Here is a 15429-nt window from a genome sequence, read left to right as displayed (position 1 = left end):
ACAAATAAGAAAATTAATATTATTTTGGAATAGGACGTCCCTATTTTCATCGGAGAAATGTTAGATGGCATGTTGTTGTTTTTTTAAATGAAGGACCATTCAGTCAAGGGAGCCCCATTTGCATCTGGGTACAAGATCCTGAAGAAGCGTCTCCACCACCATCGCTCTGCCAGTGCCGAGGGCCTTCTGGCGGTTCCCTCGCTGCGAGAAGTCAAGTTACAGGGAACCAGGCAGAGGGCCTTCTCGGTAGTGGCACCCGCCCTGTAGAACACCCTCCCACCAGATGTCAAAAAGAAAAACAACTACCAGACTTTTAGAGGACATCTGAAGACAACCCTGTTTAGGGAAGCTTTTAATCTTTAAGAAATTAGTGTATTTTAATGTTTCTGTTGGAAGCCACCCAGAGTGGCTGGGGTATAAATAATAAATTATTATTATTATTACACCCCAAAGGTTAACAACCTACCACACTGAGTCCTAGGCCCAAATCACCCTTTTTAAAGTTTACAGAGCAAATGAAGTGGCAGCTAAGCACTTTCTTCCTTTCTCTCTCTCCAATTCCAAAGTCTCTTCTGAGGACACTGGATAATCCCAAGGGCCGTTCAGCCTTCAGAACCAGCAGTGGTTTTAATGGGCTGCTCTCTCTGCTGGCTGACATGGAAGGCGCGTTGCAGGATCCGCCCTCAAGCCTGTGGGCCCCGTTTGGTCCTAGCCACATAATGGAGCTCGTACTGCACATACTCCAAGCGATAGCGGCTGCTATCTATTCGGACGCTGTCAACGGCGATTTTTTCCAAAAGAACGGGCTCTTTGACAAGATGGCGGAGGAACTTGGCTCGCTAGGCTGCTTCTCAGAACAGAAGAGGGGACAGATTCCAGTACAGCTCCGCGCAACACGGTTGTTTGCCGAGTTTTCGAATGCAGCTGTTTCCTCACCCGAGTCCTTTCCTACCTGGCTTAAAAGCTGCGTAATGATACTCAATTTCCTTGACAACATGGCCAGGAGGAACCCCTTCGAACTCAAGAGCTACTTGGTGGACATGAAGCCAGGTGTAGATCAAGTCCCTCGAGATGTGAAAGAAAATAAACCAGAAGAAACTGAAGACAACTTGGAGCATGTAGGTGAAAATAGAGCACCTGCAGACCTACAGCCAGAATTCAAAGACAGGTAAGTTTTTGACTACTATAAGTGCTAAAAAAAATGTCTTCTGTTATTATATTTTTACAGCATTCTTTTCATGCAGTAAGTGAAGGGGGAGACATTTTATCCAGCTTCCGCTCCTGAAACAATATGTGAATTGAAATACATGGATCCTTCATGGTTTGCACTACTCTGGGTTTCATAACAAAGCTCTTCGGGCAAATAATGTGTACTAAAAGGTGTTCGATTTGGTTTGGTTTGTTTTTAAAAAGGGGAAGGTGTGCATAAAAATGCATATGTTTGTGAAAAATAACGCAAAATACATTATAATAGGGGAAATTGCTTGAAAAATGTGTGTATTGTGGGAAACTGCATACAAAAACCTTGCATGTCAGGAGAACTGTGGAAGGAAATGCTGGTGAATTTTCACGAGGATTGTGCCAAACTGAAGATTGGAAAAGAAAGAAACTGAGGGAAACTGACAGCGACCGGTTTGTCCATCTCTATGTGAATTAACTGGCAGCCTGCTTCTGTGCATGTTGACACAGGATAAAACAGGCATAGGCAAACTCGGCCCTCCAGATGTTTTGAGACTACAATTCCCATCATCCCTGACCACTGGTCCTGTTAGCTAGGGATGGTGGGAGTTGTAGTCCCAAAACATCTGGAGGGCCGAGTTCGCCTATGCCTGGGATAAAAGCTCAAACGCCATATAACATGACAGGAACAAAACTGCCCCTAACTTGGTTTGGAGCCCAGCTTGGACGATTGGAAGTGGGACCTTCCTTGGTATGAAGTGATAGGTTGAAGGAGGGTTCAGCATTCCTGCCCATGTGCCTATCTTGTGCTTTAAAATCAGACATGCGCAGAAGATTGCAGCTTGGCAGCCTGATTTTTATACAGCTGCTGTATGTTTTGTAAGTGTTGTGGAATTATAGAGAAAGTCCTTGCAAAGGGAAATAATTCTGAGGGCCATACAACATAGTATGTTGTTCATACATGTTTTGAGAATGGTGTGTCCAGTATAAGCGTTCCTCTTGCAGTGTGTGCCCAAAATCTGTTCCAACGGGTCCACCAACCCTCTGGAGCAGATTTTGCAGGTGCACGGGGAAGTCCTGTTACACAAGAGGAGGCCTGTTGTACAAGTGGCATGCCGGTGTTGGATACAACCCAAAGCACAGTATAAGTAAAAAGGATAAAGGACCCCTGGATGGTTAAGTCCAGACAAAGGCGACTATGGGGTTGCGGCACTCATCTCGCTTTCAGGCTGAGGGAGCCGGCGTATGTCCACAGACAGCTTTCCAGGTCATGTGGCCAGCAGGACTAAACTACTTCGGGCGCAACGGGACACTGTGATGGAAACCAGAGCGCACGGAAATGCCGTTTACCTTCCCGCCACAGTGGTGCGTGTTTATCTACTTACACTAGCGTGCTTTCGAACTGCTAGGTTGGCAGTAACTGACAGCTTCCCCCTCAGATCTCTGTAGCTTCAAATGCCGCCAGTACTTCTTTTTTTGTGAGGTCTTGCCAAACATCCTGCTACGGCTTCCTGCTTCGACTCCTCAGTATTCCCACTTCCTCCTCAAAGAAGCCGTTTCTTCAGAGGCCTCACACCAAAGAGCAGCGAGGAATCAAGAATGAGCTGTCCATATGGGAACCTGCCCTAAGCAGAGTCAGACCACAGGCCTGCCCAGCTCATTGCAGGTAGATCTCACCTTAGGCTGGGGTTATGTTCCTGACTATTGTGCGCATAAGCAAAATTATGTAAAGCCCGATTGACCCCTGTGCAACCATCTCTACATGTTCAAAACGGGAGAATAGGTTCACCAACAGTTCAGAAAGGAGACTCTTCGACTCGGAGTAAAGTCAGCTGTTTTATACGGGATATTAGTATACAACAGAGTTCACTCAGGCAAAGCTGCCCTCAGTGAAGACGTTGCCAAGACTGGCTCTGGGCACCTCCTCCTAAATCTCCTGTGCCAGACATCTCCTAAGCAGACACAAACTCTGGCAGGTGAGGAGAACTCCCTCTCCCATCTTGGGCTGACCCTTCCCTGTCCTCTCCTTCAGATCCTGAGCTCGAAGCATGTCCCTCTGCACCGAGTCCTGTCTTCAAGGGGCTCCCTGCCTCTGGCTCTTCTTGTTCACTCAAGCCTCCTGTTTCTTCTTCCTCCCAGCTTCCTCCCTCCTCTGATCTGCCTTCTGTGACCCACCAGCACTCCTCTGGGTCTGAGCCTTCTTCCTCTCAAGCCTCCCACCCCACATTGTCATCCAGCCAGTCCCTGATATCCTCACCCCCATGCAAGGCAAAGAGCTTTATATAATCTCCCCTCCTTTGCTTACTGGGCTCTGGGAAAGTCTCTCAAGGGCTGCTGCAAGATCTCGGGTGGGTTTTCCAGGGGTTCCACCCCCCCGACTCCCCTGCCCCTTTTCATTTATTTATTTTTAATTCTGCAACCCGCATAAAGCTGCAATTGCCCAGTGAAATAAGCCTAAGATGCGAATTGCCTGTACTGTCTCCAACTGTCTCCAAGTTTTCACCCAACAGTTCATTCCCAGCTATCTATGGAGATGCCAGTTATTGAACCTGGGAACTTTAATACTCAAATGTGCTCTACTGCTGAGATAAGACTCTTCCCCAGATACATACAGAAGGGAAATGAGGAAATAGCTGCTGGAGCTATTGGAGGTTTATTTTTAACGTACTGCATTGGTTTATTTTGATTCCTTCCTAATTGCACAGGGTAGTCTCTGAGAGAGAAAGTGCTAGGCTTTCCCCAACCCTTCACTGTTTCAGCTATAGTAAATCTTCCCTAGCAGGGGGAATTATTGTGGACAGTTGCTGCACACCCTTCAACATTTCCCCGATGAAAATAGGGACGTCCCATTCCATAATGATAATTTTACTATTTATACCCCATACATCTGCCTGGGTTGCCCCAGCCACTCTGGGCAGCTTCCAACATATATAAAAGCATAACAAAACATTAAACATTAAAAAAAAACCACTTCCCTATACAGGATCCTGCCAACCTAGCAGTTCGAAAGTGCATCAAAGTGCAAGTAGATAAATAGGTACTGCTCCGGTGGGAAGGTGCACATTTTCGCACACTGCTCTGGTTCTCCAGAAGCGGCTTAGTCCTGCTGGCCACATGACCCAGAAGCTGTACGCCGGCTCCCTCGGCCAGTAAAATGAGATGAGCGCCGCAACCCCAGAGTCGTCCACGACTGGACCTAATGGTCAGGGCTCCCTTTACCTTTATACAGGATTGCCTTTAGATGGCTCGGGGGTCAGATAACTCCATACCCTCCAACATTTTCCCAATGAAAACATGGACATCCTACAATACCCTCCGGCATTTCTCTGATGGAAATAGGGACATTCTGGGATCAAATCAGTAACCAGGACAGCTTCTCTAAATCAGGGACATCCCTGGAAAACAGGGACACTTGAAGAGTCCGTTGACGCACCAGGAAGTTGTGAACTAAGCAAGAAATTCTAGCATAATCATTTTTATGGGACCTCAACGTGCAGCCTCGCCGATGAAAAACATATCTTCATTGGCTCCTATTTAATTGATTTATCAGTTATTTTTACTGCTTTATTTTGGGCACATCCAGAAAAGTTTCTTACCCCTGAAATATGTAGCTTTACCACAGAACTGGGGCTGGCCAGAACGTGGTCTTGTTCGTACATTTGTGCGTTGCCATGGGACCTGCGTCCCATGCTAGTTGGGCATTTGTGTGTGTGTGAAACAACTGCATGGAAAGTCATGTAGGTATTTCCTACCCACATGTTGCCTTTCTGGGAAGAATGGCAACAATTCAGGGAGGAATAACCACATGATCTCCCTCACCCAGTTTGTTGTGTCAACCACACAGTGGATTCAGTAGGGTGGACTTTTGCATGTTACGTAACATACAAACCCTATTTACAGCGCTTCCACAAGAGAAAAATTCCCCACCCACCCAATGTTTTTATCTGTTCCTATTTTGTCTGTAAGCCAGCCACCTTGAATCCTTGTCAGTGAAGAAGGCAGGCCATAAATAACTATAAAATATAATATAAAAGTAATAATGAGAATAACCTTATAACCCACACTCGTGATTCTTTCGATGGGCAACGATCTGTAAGAATGTTTTGTGCCCGTAGGCAGGGCATTGATTCTGTTAGGGCAGACTTCTACAGTTGATCAAAGTGTTTGTTTTATGAAAAGCATATGAGGAATGATGCTGTCAGGAAAGAGTTGGCATTCATGAGTGCAGGCGATGTTCTTTTTCTGCTGCAGAATGTGCTGGAGCCCAGTGGGGCTGCAAGTCAGGCGGAATCTGAACAGGAACACAAAATTTGGGAATGTTTGCAGCCAGGCCCGTGCTAGCCATAGAGGCTAGTGGCGTGGAGAACCACGACGCCGGGCGCTGGAGGGGCACCAAGTGAGTGCAGGGTTCCGGCGATCTGGCCAGGACTGCGCTCCTTCTCTGAGGACTCCGCGCTGCGCCTCCTTCTCGTTTCCCCAGCGCTGGGTTCTGCTCAGTCGAGCTTCGCCACCAGCGTGCGCCCAGCGCCCAAACAGCTCTTGCTGGTCCCGCGGTGCGGGTGCTGGTGGCAAAGCTTGACTGAGCGGAACCCAGCGCTGTCAAAACGAGAAGGAGGCGCAGCATGGAGTCCTCGGAGGTGGCCTCCCGCTACTGCCGCGGTCTGCTTGGCACTCCCGGGCCCTTGGAGAGGCTCTGGAGGGGGGTGCTGGAGGGACCTAGCGCCAGGGCGCTGGATGGGTTTAAGGCGGCCCTGTTTGCAGCAGTGGTGTTTTTCAAGAAAAAAGAGGTGCTGGAACTCACCACGAACGTTTCTCTTGTTCTCTTACACAATCGTACCTTGGAAGTTGAACGGAATCCATTCTGGAAGCTCCTGCAGCCATTCAGAAGCCGCAGAAGCCCTGTCAGATTTTCAGTTTCCCAAAATACTTCACAAACTGGAACAATCACTTCCGGGTTTGTGGCATTTGGGAGCCAAAGCATCCGAGTTCCAGGGTTTTCAGGATCCGAGGTACGACTGTAATGGAAGAGAGGTGCCAGAAGTGAGTTCCTGTGAGTTCTGTCTGGGGGGTGGGGTGGCAAGAGCCCTGCTTTTCAGTGATACCATTCCTCCCAACCAACCTCCTGAGTGATGTGAATTTTGGAACAAGTTCCAGCATAGTAGCATGTTGTTGTCCCCCCCCCCCCCGGTTTACACATAAAAAATGTGAGGCTTGTATTTATCTGTGGTGTGGTCTTTAGGCAATTGGGTGACACGTGACAGTTATGAAAATGCCAGTTTTGACCTGCCAAGTTCAAGCAAACAGTAATTAAATTTAATAATATTTAGAAACAGGAATCTTAATTTTTGTTGCAGGGCAACCTGCGAGGAAGCAGCTCCCTGAGAGTGAAGTACAGTTCCTGTGGCACTGGAGGGCAGTATGTGTGTTCTGTACTACTCCATTAGTAGCCGCTTTGTAAACTGATCACACAGTGAAAAAGCATTTATGAACAGTTTAATTACTACGGTAGTATTCGGTGTCTAGGACTCATCCTTTGTAAAGCACAGTCCTGTCATCATTTGTCATGGAGCATCTTTGAAACGGGTGGCCATGCTGGTTGGCGTTTTGCCACCATCCATGCTTTCCCAAAAATTAGGGACTGCTTACTTTAAAAAATAATAATGATTTGTTAATTGACAAGTGCAAACTCTCAAGCATTTGTAGAGGGGGCAGGATGAACGCTCTTTCCTCTCCCTGTCACATGTCACTTGTGTTTAGGACAGGAGAGTTGAGAGCTTGGTTTCCCGGCCGCCATTTCTTGAACCTGCCTGAACATCGTGAAGGAAGGCTGATGTAGCTTGGCAATGGGTTGCATTTTGCTTTGACTGGGTTGTACTGAAGCTGTTTCAAGGTCTAGGCAAGGGTCTTTCTGTTATAATAATTATAAGGTCTCAAATATAAAACAAATGTTCAGAAGTGCACAATGTAAACACACAAGAAAGAGAGAGAGAGAATGAGAATCATTTTTACTGGTTTTACAAATACAAAATACAAATAAACAGAGAATAAAAAAGTACAGTCAAACCTCGGTTGCCGAACACAATCGGTTCCAGAAGACCGTTCAACTTCTGAAATGTTTGACAACCGAGGCGTGGCTTCTGATTGGTTGCAAGAGCTTCTCGCACTCAAACGGAAGCCGCGTCTGACATTTGGATTCCAAAAAACGTTCAAAAACCGGAGCATTTACTTCCGAATTTTTGGTGTTCGGGAGCTGAAACGTTCGAAATTGGAGCATTTCAAGAACTGAGGTTTGGTGGTATATTTATATAAAGAGATTCTCTGAATCTCAAGACTTCCCCCCATCCCCTCCATGAGGTCTCATTTTAAACATCTACTACTGCATATTCATCCATACTCATTTTTTAATATATATCAAAACGTATCCATCATAATTTTTACACTACAAGTGAAATCAAAATCCTGCCTTTGTTTCCATCTGCTTACAGTGGTCTCCTAAATAACTTACAAGTTTTCCCCATTCTTTTATAAGTTTTTGTCCTCTTGGTTTCTGAGTTTTCCAGTCAGTTTTGCCATCTACACACGAGTATATAAACCACATGTCTGAAAAAGTATAGGAGAGCAGCCATCTTGACTCTTAATGACCCCCAAAATTCCCTTTGCAGAAGGAAATATCTTGGAAAAGCCTTTCCCAATGCCCCCCCACTTACAAATCCTTCAAATCCTGTCTTAAGGGCATATTTTGTATATGAATACACCTGGATTCAGAACGAAAGTATGGCCAGACTGACCAGGTAATACAATCAGTAAATATTAGGTATCTTGTCAGACAGCAGACAAACCACGCTCTCGAATTTCTGTTGTAGTTTCTTTCTGTGAACTATGTATGATGTTTTCTTTTGGGGGGGTTGTCTTTGACTAAGGGGTTGGGCAATTTGTAAAGTATTTTAAACATTCTTGTGCATCCTTATTCTGAGTCCTCACCTCCTTGCAAAGGGGGTGGGAGACTGCGTTACAACAGAAAAATAAAGATCTACATTGCATTTCTGCTTTATTAAACTTTATTAGAACTATACACACAATACATTTTACAAAAACAAACCAAAACACAACAAACAAAACAATACAGTCATAACAAACAAAAACTCCAAAAAAATCACATGTTCTCTTGACTTCCATTCATCCCCTTGTGTTATCTGAACTTCATTTTCCACTTCACACATTTTTATTTTATTTTTCTAGATATTTAGTATTACTTTTTTTATTTATTCCTCTACAGTATTGTCTTGACTCTTGCAAGATAAGTCCAGACCTGTCAAAGCATTTAGCTTTTTACAGTGCTGTTTTATATACAGTCTCTGTTTTGATTCATCTCTTAGTCTTCGTGTTATTTTGGCTAATTCTATATATTCTATCATCTTCACCTGCCAGTCTAATTTGGTTGGTATCACTTCTCCTTTCCAATTTTTTGCTATTAAAATTCTAGCCACGGCTGTTGCATACATGAAAATTCTTCTAATTTTTCCTCCCCGTGGACATCATGCCTAATAGGAAGGCTTCTGGTTTTTGTTTTTTTAAATGAACGTTTAAAGATTTTTAAAAGTTCGTTGTATATTGTATCCCAGAACTCTCTTATTTTCACACAACTTCGCCACATATGCAACATTGTGCTTTTTTACACTCTGGTTTCTCTTCAGATCGTATAAATCTTTCACTTTCTACATTGCATTTCGGAATGCAAAATGCGGTGTGTACTCTCAGAATGTGCTGCAGCCCCTCTCCCCTTGTGCTGTGTGGAGTGTGTATGTGTGCTTAGAGCTCTGGAAAAGGGAAACACTTCATTAAACGTTTTTCAAAGTGGTAAAAAGAGCTCCAGTATTTCATAGACCGCGGGCCGCCCGGGTGGTCGGTGGCTTCCGTTTAGAGCCGGGACACCTGTTTCCTGAACTGAGGTTGCCCTCCATGTCAACACACGGTCATATTAACCACGAAAGACTTGTCCCCCAATTAGCCAGTGTCAAAGCTTCTAGACAGTGCCTGATTTACGTATAAGCTAAACAAGCTATAGCTTAGGGCTCCACTCTCTTGGGGGCCCCCAAAAAAATTATAGGGGAAAAAACTGGATGTACATTTCCAATGTAAGATAATAAACAAATTAATTAAAACCTACATACAGCAACAGTGTCTTGTGTTGCGTAGGCTCCTATGATGTAAGTCATGGGCCCCGCCTGCTAGCCTGCTCCCTAAAATATCACCGGTTTGCTCATTTCTATATACAGTATAGGGTGCCTACATTCTGCACGTGCAAATGGCTTTAGATACCTATTAAGTCCATAAATTACCATATAGCATATATAGCATATATTCAACACAAAAAACAGTGACAATTTGTTGTTGACTAAGGACAGCTGGACATATAAAGTAGCTTAGGGTCTCCTCAAACCTAAATCCGGCCCTGCTTCTAGGGAACAATGGCCCCCATTTGGGGAGATCTCCTGATTAAGTTGCTGTGGGTTATTTCTATCAATCCACAGATTTCGGAAGAAATGCATGGGAGTCCAGAGGATTCTGTTCAGCTGCCTAATATGATAAATTCCTCATTTCTGAGTTGGTTTTCATGAAGTGATAAAATGAGATAGAACCCAGAGATTTCCTCAACGGCTCTACAACGTTCTTAGCTGAGATTTCGCTTCATAGAGGAATTTTGTATTGTCAACACATTCAGTGTTTTGTTCGCTTTGCTATTACAGTGGTACCTCGGTTTATGAACACAATTGGTTCTGGAAGTCTGTTCATAAACTGAAGCGTTCATAAACTGAAGCGAACTTTCCCATTGAAAGTAATGGAAAGTGGATTAATCCGTTCCAGACGGGTCCGCGGAGTACTCAACCTGAAGCGTACTTAACCCGAAGCATGGGTGTAATTGGTTCCGGAAGTCTGTTCATAAACTGAAGCGTTCATAAACTGAAGTGAACTTTCCCATTGAAAGTAATGGAAAGTGAATTAATCCGTTCCAGATGGGTCCGCGGCATTTGTAAACCGAAAATTCGTAAACCAAGGTGTTCATAAACCGAGGTTCCACTGTATAAATATTTTGGCTATTGTGTGTGTGTGTGTGTGTGTGTGTGCGTGCGTGTCCCTCATATGTATTGTTGTTACTGTAATTCACTTCACATGTATGGAAGTGCGGGGAGCCTCTGGCCCTCCACATATTGCCGAACGACAACTTCCATCGCCTATGGCTAATGCCCCTCCCCCCTCTAAGTCTCTTATTTTGGAACGGTTCCCCCAGGGCTCACCTCTTGCTGCCTGTATCATCACACTTTCTTTTGGCAGTCTGATTTCCTTGGGCTTGCAACATCACCAGTGACATCCAGCTCCAGCCTTCCGTTCTGATTAAAATTACCAATTTTCTGTCTGGTTGGTAAATCATTATATCCAATTCAATATGCAGAATACAGAGTTTATTCTGTTTCACCTTAAAGCTTTACTTTTGCCTCTCAACGAGTTAAGAGATTGGGCATTATCTTTGTTTCCCATTCCTTTTTGACTCATATTTCTGCTCTTCCGTCACTTCTCTTTCTGTAACATTAGAGAAATATCTATGTCCCTTTAAATCTGCTGGCTCTATTAAATCTCTTATTCAGACCTACGTTCTGTCCTGCATTGACAACTGCAACATTTTATTCATTAGTCTTCCTATTTCTCAGCATCTTATCTCTGTTTTCAGTTCTTCTGAACTGAAACATACTTCATATGTTTTCCTTCCCTGGTTTCCTCTACTATTTTGCAGTAGGTTCAAACATCTTTTAACAAATAGCTGTCTACTCATCCATTTATCCCACTATAAGAAATTATATTGTCACTGCAACCTTTTTCTCGTGCATTTTCTTCTTGATTTCCTATTTGACTTATTTCCTTTTCCTGCACTGATGTATAGATTTTACTTTTTGCTTCTCTCCCGGTGCTAGTTCAGAGTCCCCCTTTCCCCTCCAGCTGCCCTCTCCTCCTGTCTCAGGTGGCTTCTGTGTATGTGTTTTATTGTGAACCTGTGAGATGTTTTTGATTTTGTTCTGCCACCTGGTGCATTTTATGGCTGCCTGTAAGGGTTGGGCATTTGCCATTTAAGCTAAAAAACTAACAACTTCTGAAATTAGTTTGTGTGTGTCCAGTACGTTTTGTCCAGGCTATGTTTGATCCTAAGACCTGTGATTGTGGATTACAGACGCTTGAGGAATTTGATCTGTGTGATTTTGGATGTGGGTGGACCTGATCCACACCTCATGGACTAATGTGATGGTTGCCACTTAATTATCCATAGGTTTTTTGTAGTTCCCAAATTGTCTACTTCCCTTTTATTATTATTATTAAAAATAAACTTCATTGAGATTCAAATTAAAATGAACACACACATAAACTCATACACACACTTCAAATAATAATGAAAACATACAAAATCATATAAAATAAGAGATCTGAAATTAACAATATTAATAGTAAAAATGTAAATTGAAAATTAAATTCACACATTCAACTTAAATCCAACTCAAATTGCAATACTCGTAACTCTAAAAGAATTACGAGTAAAAGCAAGACAAATAAAAAGAAAAGAAAAAAGAAAAAACGAAGAAGAAAATACGAACAAATTGTCTACTTCTCTGCTCTTGTTTTGAGGGAATATAAAAATACATATTTTGAGAGAAAAACTTATTTATAAATACATATTTAGATACTTATTTAAATGTGGTGTGCATGTGTGTGGATCAAAACATCGCAGATTAATGTGGAAATGGAGCAAAATGAATTTATGAGTTAACACATTGTGGAAGCAGACCAATTCCACCGTTTATATTGTGGAAGGATCTGTCAACTTAGGTCCTCCCAGTTTCTCAATTTCCTGCCAACGTAAATTGGGTTCTTCATATTTCTACAGTATTTTTAAAAACTTTCTTAAAAAAAAAATCCTCATGGAAATTCTTCCATATTTTAGTGCAACTTTCTCCCAATAAGCACAATTTTCTCAAGCAGTTTCTGCTGATGTAACACATGTTTGTATGTTGTTTTCACTGGTATATTCATTTTTATGCACATTTTAATCTATTATATACATTTTTCTAAACGTTGGTTTGTTGGAGAACTGCAGTGCAAAATTCGGACTAAGCGCAAATATGACCTGCAGCTGAATTCCATGCATGTTTGGTAAGCATTGTGTAGCTGTGATTGCAGTATCAAATACTGAGCTACCCAGCAAACTGAAAACTATAGCAGCTAAATGGGATCTTACATATGTCTTAGTACCAAGGAATATGAAGCAGTGTATTACGGTCATGTTCCTGCTCTGCTTGTGAACTTCTAGACTGGCTGGAGTAGGTGGACTCCGATCTGAACTGGCAAGGATATCCTTATGTTCTAAACTGTTGTCTTTTATAATACACTGATATCTATCTGCCCATGCCTCTAGTGTTACCGCACCTCTCTCCATGTCTTTTCTCTGCAGGTTAGATGCTGAGGACTGGGCAATTGTGTGTCCTGGGGCTCTTTGTGTCATGGTGAAACTGATTTGCAAGCTCTACAATGAGGCTCACCCAGAAGTAAGTCCTGCCTTCATAGGCATTTGTCGGCTCTTCGGTTCCTTAGATTACAAGGCCCCATAAGATCGAAAGCAAATGTTGCATTGCTTTCAGATGAAAGGATCCCTTCCAGCCTCTTTCGAGTGGGGCCTAGAAGCCCCACTTTGGGAAAACAAATGGAATTACTGTAGCCTTTCTTTGCCCTAGTACTCAGCTCTGAAAGTTGGGAAGGCATCTGTCGGGGGATTGTTGCGGCTACTCCCAAGTAAACACACTCCAGTCCGTTCTGTCTTTAATGGTTTTATTGTGCATAATATTTACAGTGCAGAGAAAGCAGAAAACATGCCCTCCTAGTCACTCGCAGAATCCGGCAATGGCGCCCTTCTGCTCCTGGGCCAGCATAAAAGCTTGGGAACCCTGAAACGCTGCCCTCTAACCTTGCGTTTGGGTGCACGCCGAAAGCGGCTGTGCTCCCTCTCCTACTTGTTGGCTGGGGTGGTGCAGGGGCTCTGATACCTCGCTGAGCTTTGCCTCCTCCATTCCGCTCTCATCCTCATTTCCTCCCCCTGACCCGCTGCTGCCGCTTTTTCTGGGCAAAGTGATGGTCAGGATGATGGCCGAAGTGATGGTCAGGATGATGGGGGGAGGCTCCCTGTAGGGAGTCCCCCCTGACAGCATCCATTGAAGGTCATCTTCCAGGAAGGGTATAGGGAACCTTTTTCTATAAAGGTTTACCCATCAAATGATCTCTTTACCCATCAAAGGACCCATCTGCTGACAAGGGAGGGGGCAATTTGTATTTCTATCAGGGTTTTGCCCAGCTCAGTGCTGCCTCTACTTTATTTCTCCCTCTTTATGCCAAATCTCCTTATATCCCCCTCAATTTGTGTAGGATTTTAGGGCGTTTGGGAAGTATGAAAACTTACGGGTAACTGAGTTCTTGTTCACCTATTATTCTCTCTGTGTCTGAGATCTGATGTTTTCATCCCGGATCATTCACACAGATCAAATTCCTTAAGCATTCCAAACTGAAAGCACAAGTTCAAGAGGAAATATTATTAATTTAGAATATTTATATCATGTTTCATAATCCCCAAAAGCTTTCAAATGTATGGATCTGAATGCAATGGGAATAAACGAGAGCATTACATTCATAGGATCTGCAGCGTAGAGAAGCAAAAGTATGGTTCCCAACGCTATAAAGTTGTGAATTGCAGTGGAAAGGAGGAGACGAAAACTACTTAAAAGTATATGGCATGTTGCTGAGTGACACTGTTGCCCTTAGACTTCACCCTCATGCAAAGTTGTGAGCTCGTCTGCTGATTTCTAATTGCACTTCCTGTATCCCTGACGAATTGTGGGAGTGATTTGTAGGAAAATCAATCCATAAGCTGGGGAAAGAGAGACTAGTTTCCTGCCACCATTAATTTTTTTTTCACTAAAACCCCCTTTTTACTGGAATGAGCATCCCTGAAAACAGCACATTTTATTCAAAACGAGGCAATCTTGTTATTGGCAGGACTGCTGTCATAATGAGAACAATCAATTCCTTGTACTCCATTATGGCCATATTGAATTTATTTGGGAGATTACTTGTTTACTTAGCCAAGATCAACATAGGTTTTCTTTTCTTTTCTTGACCTTGCTTTCCCCCCCACTGAAATAATTATTAGGAAGTGCAATATTTAAAGCACAAAAAAGCATTAGAAGCTACTTTAAAATATCTAGATTAAGATGCTCTCTCAGTTCTTGGAGAATTGGAGAACACGATCCCTTAAGAGTTCTTGTGAAAAAACTCTTAGAGATGGAGAAGAGCCCATTTGGGCTTTGAGCAATTTCAGTCTGTTTCTCTAGGGCTGGCCTGAACTAGTCATTAACCCATTCAAATCCAGCTCATCTGCCATGTACTTGTGGCCTGGTGCCACCCTAGCTGTACAGTCCCAAACAGAAGAATTGTCAGGCTGGCGATAAGAAGCCGTATATTGTTGACCTCGTATAATGTTGCAGCTGCAGCATAGTCTCTACTCAGGACTGGGAAGAGACCAAAGATATAGCAATAATAGTTCATTATTATATTATTAAAAGGGACCCAGGTGGCGCTGTGGTTAAACCACTGAGCCTAGGGCTTGCTGATCAGAAGGTCGGCGGTTCGAATCCCTGTGACAGGGTGAGCTCCCGTTGCTTGGTCCCAGCTCCTGCCAACCTAGCAGTTCAAAAGCACATTAAAATGCAAGTAGATAAATAGGAACCGCTACAGCAGAAAGGTAAACGGCGTTTCCATGTGCTGCTCTGGTTTGCCAGAAGTGGCTTTGTCATGCTGGCCACATGACCTGGAAGCTGTACGCCGGCTCCTTCGGCCAATAATGCGAGATGAGCGCTGCAACCCCAGAGTCGGTCACGACTGGACCTAATGTGGTCAGGGGTCCCTTTACCCCTTTACCTTTTATATTATTAAAAATCCCACCATGCCTCGACCATTTTCTTTTCTTTTTTAGATTTTCGGCAACATTTACAAATTTCCAAGAGTAGGAAAAGACCATTGAAACATACCCTCTTTGCCAAAAATATGCACAGCAAGGCAAATCATTTCTGCAAAGTGACATGGGATTTGTTCTTCGCACAGTTAATGCGAGGAAACTTGCCATAAATTTTGCCACTTTTCTCTCAAGTATATGTAGCTATA

General features: G+C 43.5%; 1 protein-coding gene across 4 annotated transcripts in view; it reads left to right on the top strand.

Annotated features, from left to right (window-relative positions):
- Positions 1 to 15429, top strand: part of WDFY4 (WDFY family member 4) — a 173296-nt gene that overhangs the window by 29944 nt on the left and 127923 nt on the right. For all 4 annotated transcript variants that reach the window (XM_060275113.1, XM_060275114.1, XM_060275115.1 and 1 more), the window contains exons 12-13: positions 567 to 1168; positions 12674 to 12767. In XM_060275113.1, the coding sequence (XP_060131096.1) occupies positions 567 to 1168; positions 12674 to 12767 (696 nt within the window). The remainder of the gene's footprint in view (positions 1 to 566; positions 1169 to 12673; positions 12768 to 15429) is intronic.

The sequence above is a fragment of the Zootoca vivipara genome, chromosome 5 (genome assembly GCF_963506605.1).
Source record: "Zootoca vivipara chromosome 5, rZooViv1.1, whole genome shotgun sequence".
Taxonomy (NCBI): Eukaryota; Metazoa; Chordata; class Lepidosauria; order Squamata; family Lacertidae; genus Zootoca; species Zootoca vivipara.
This window is presented reverse-complemented; position numbering and strand designations above follow the sequence as displayed.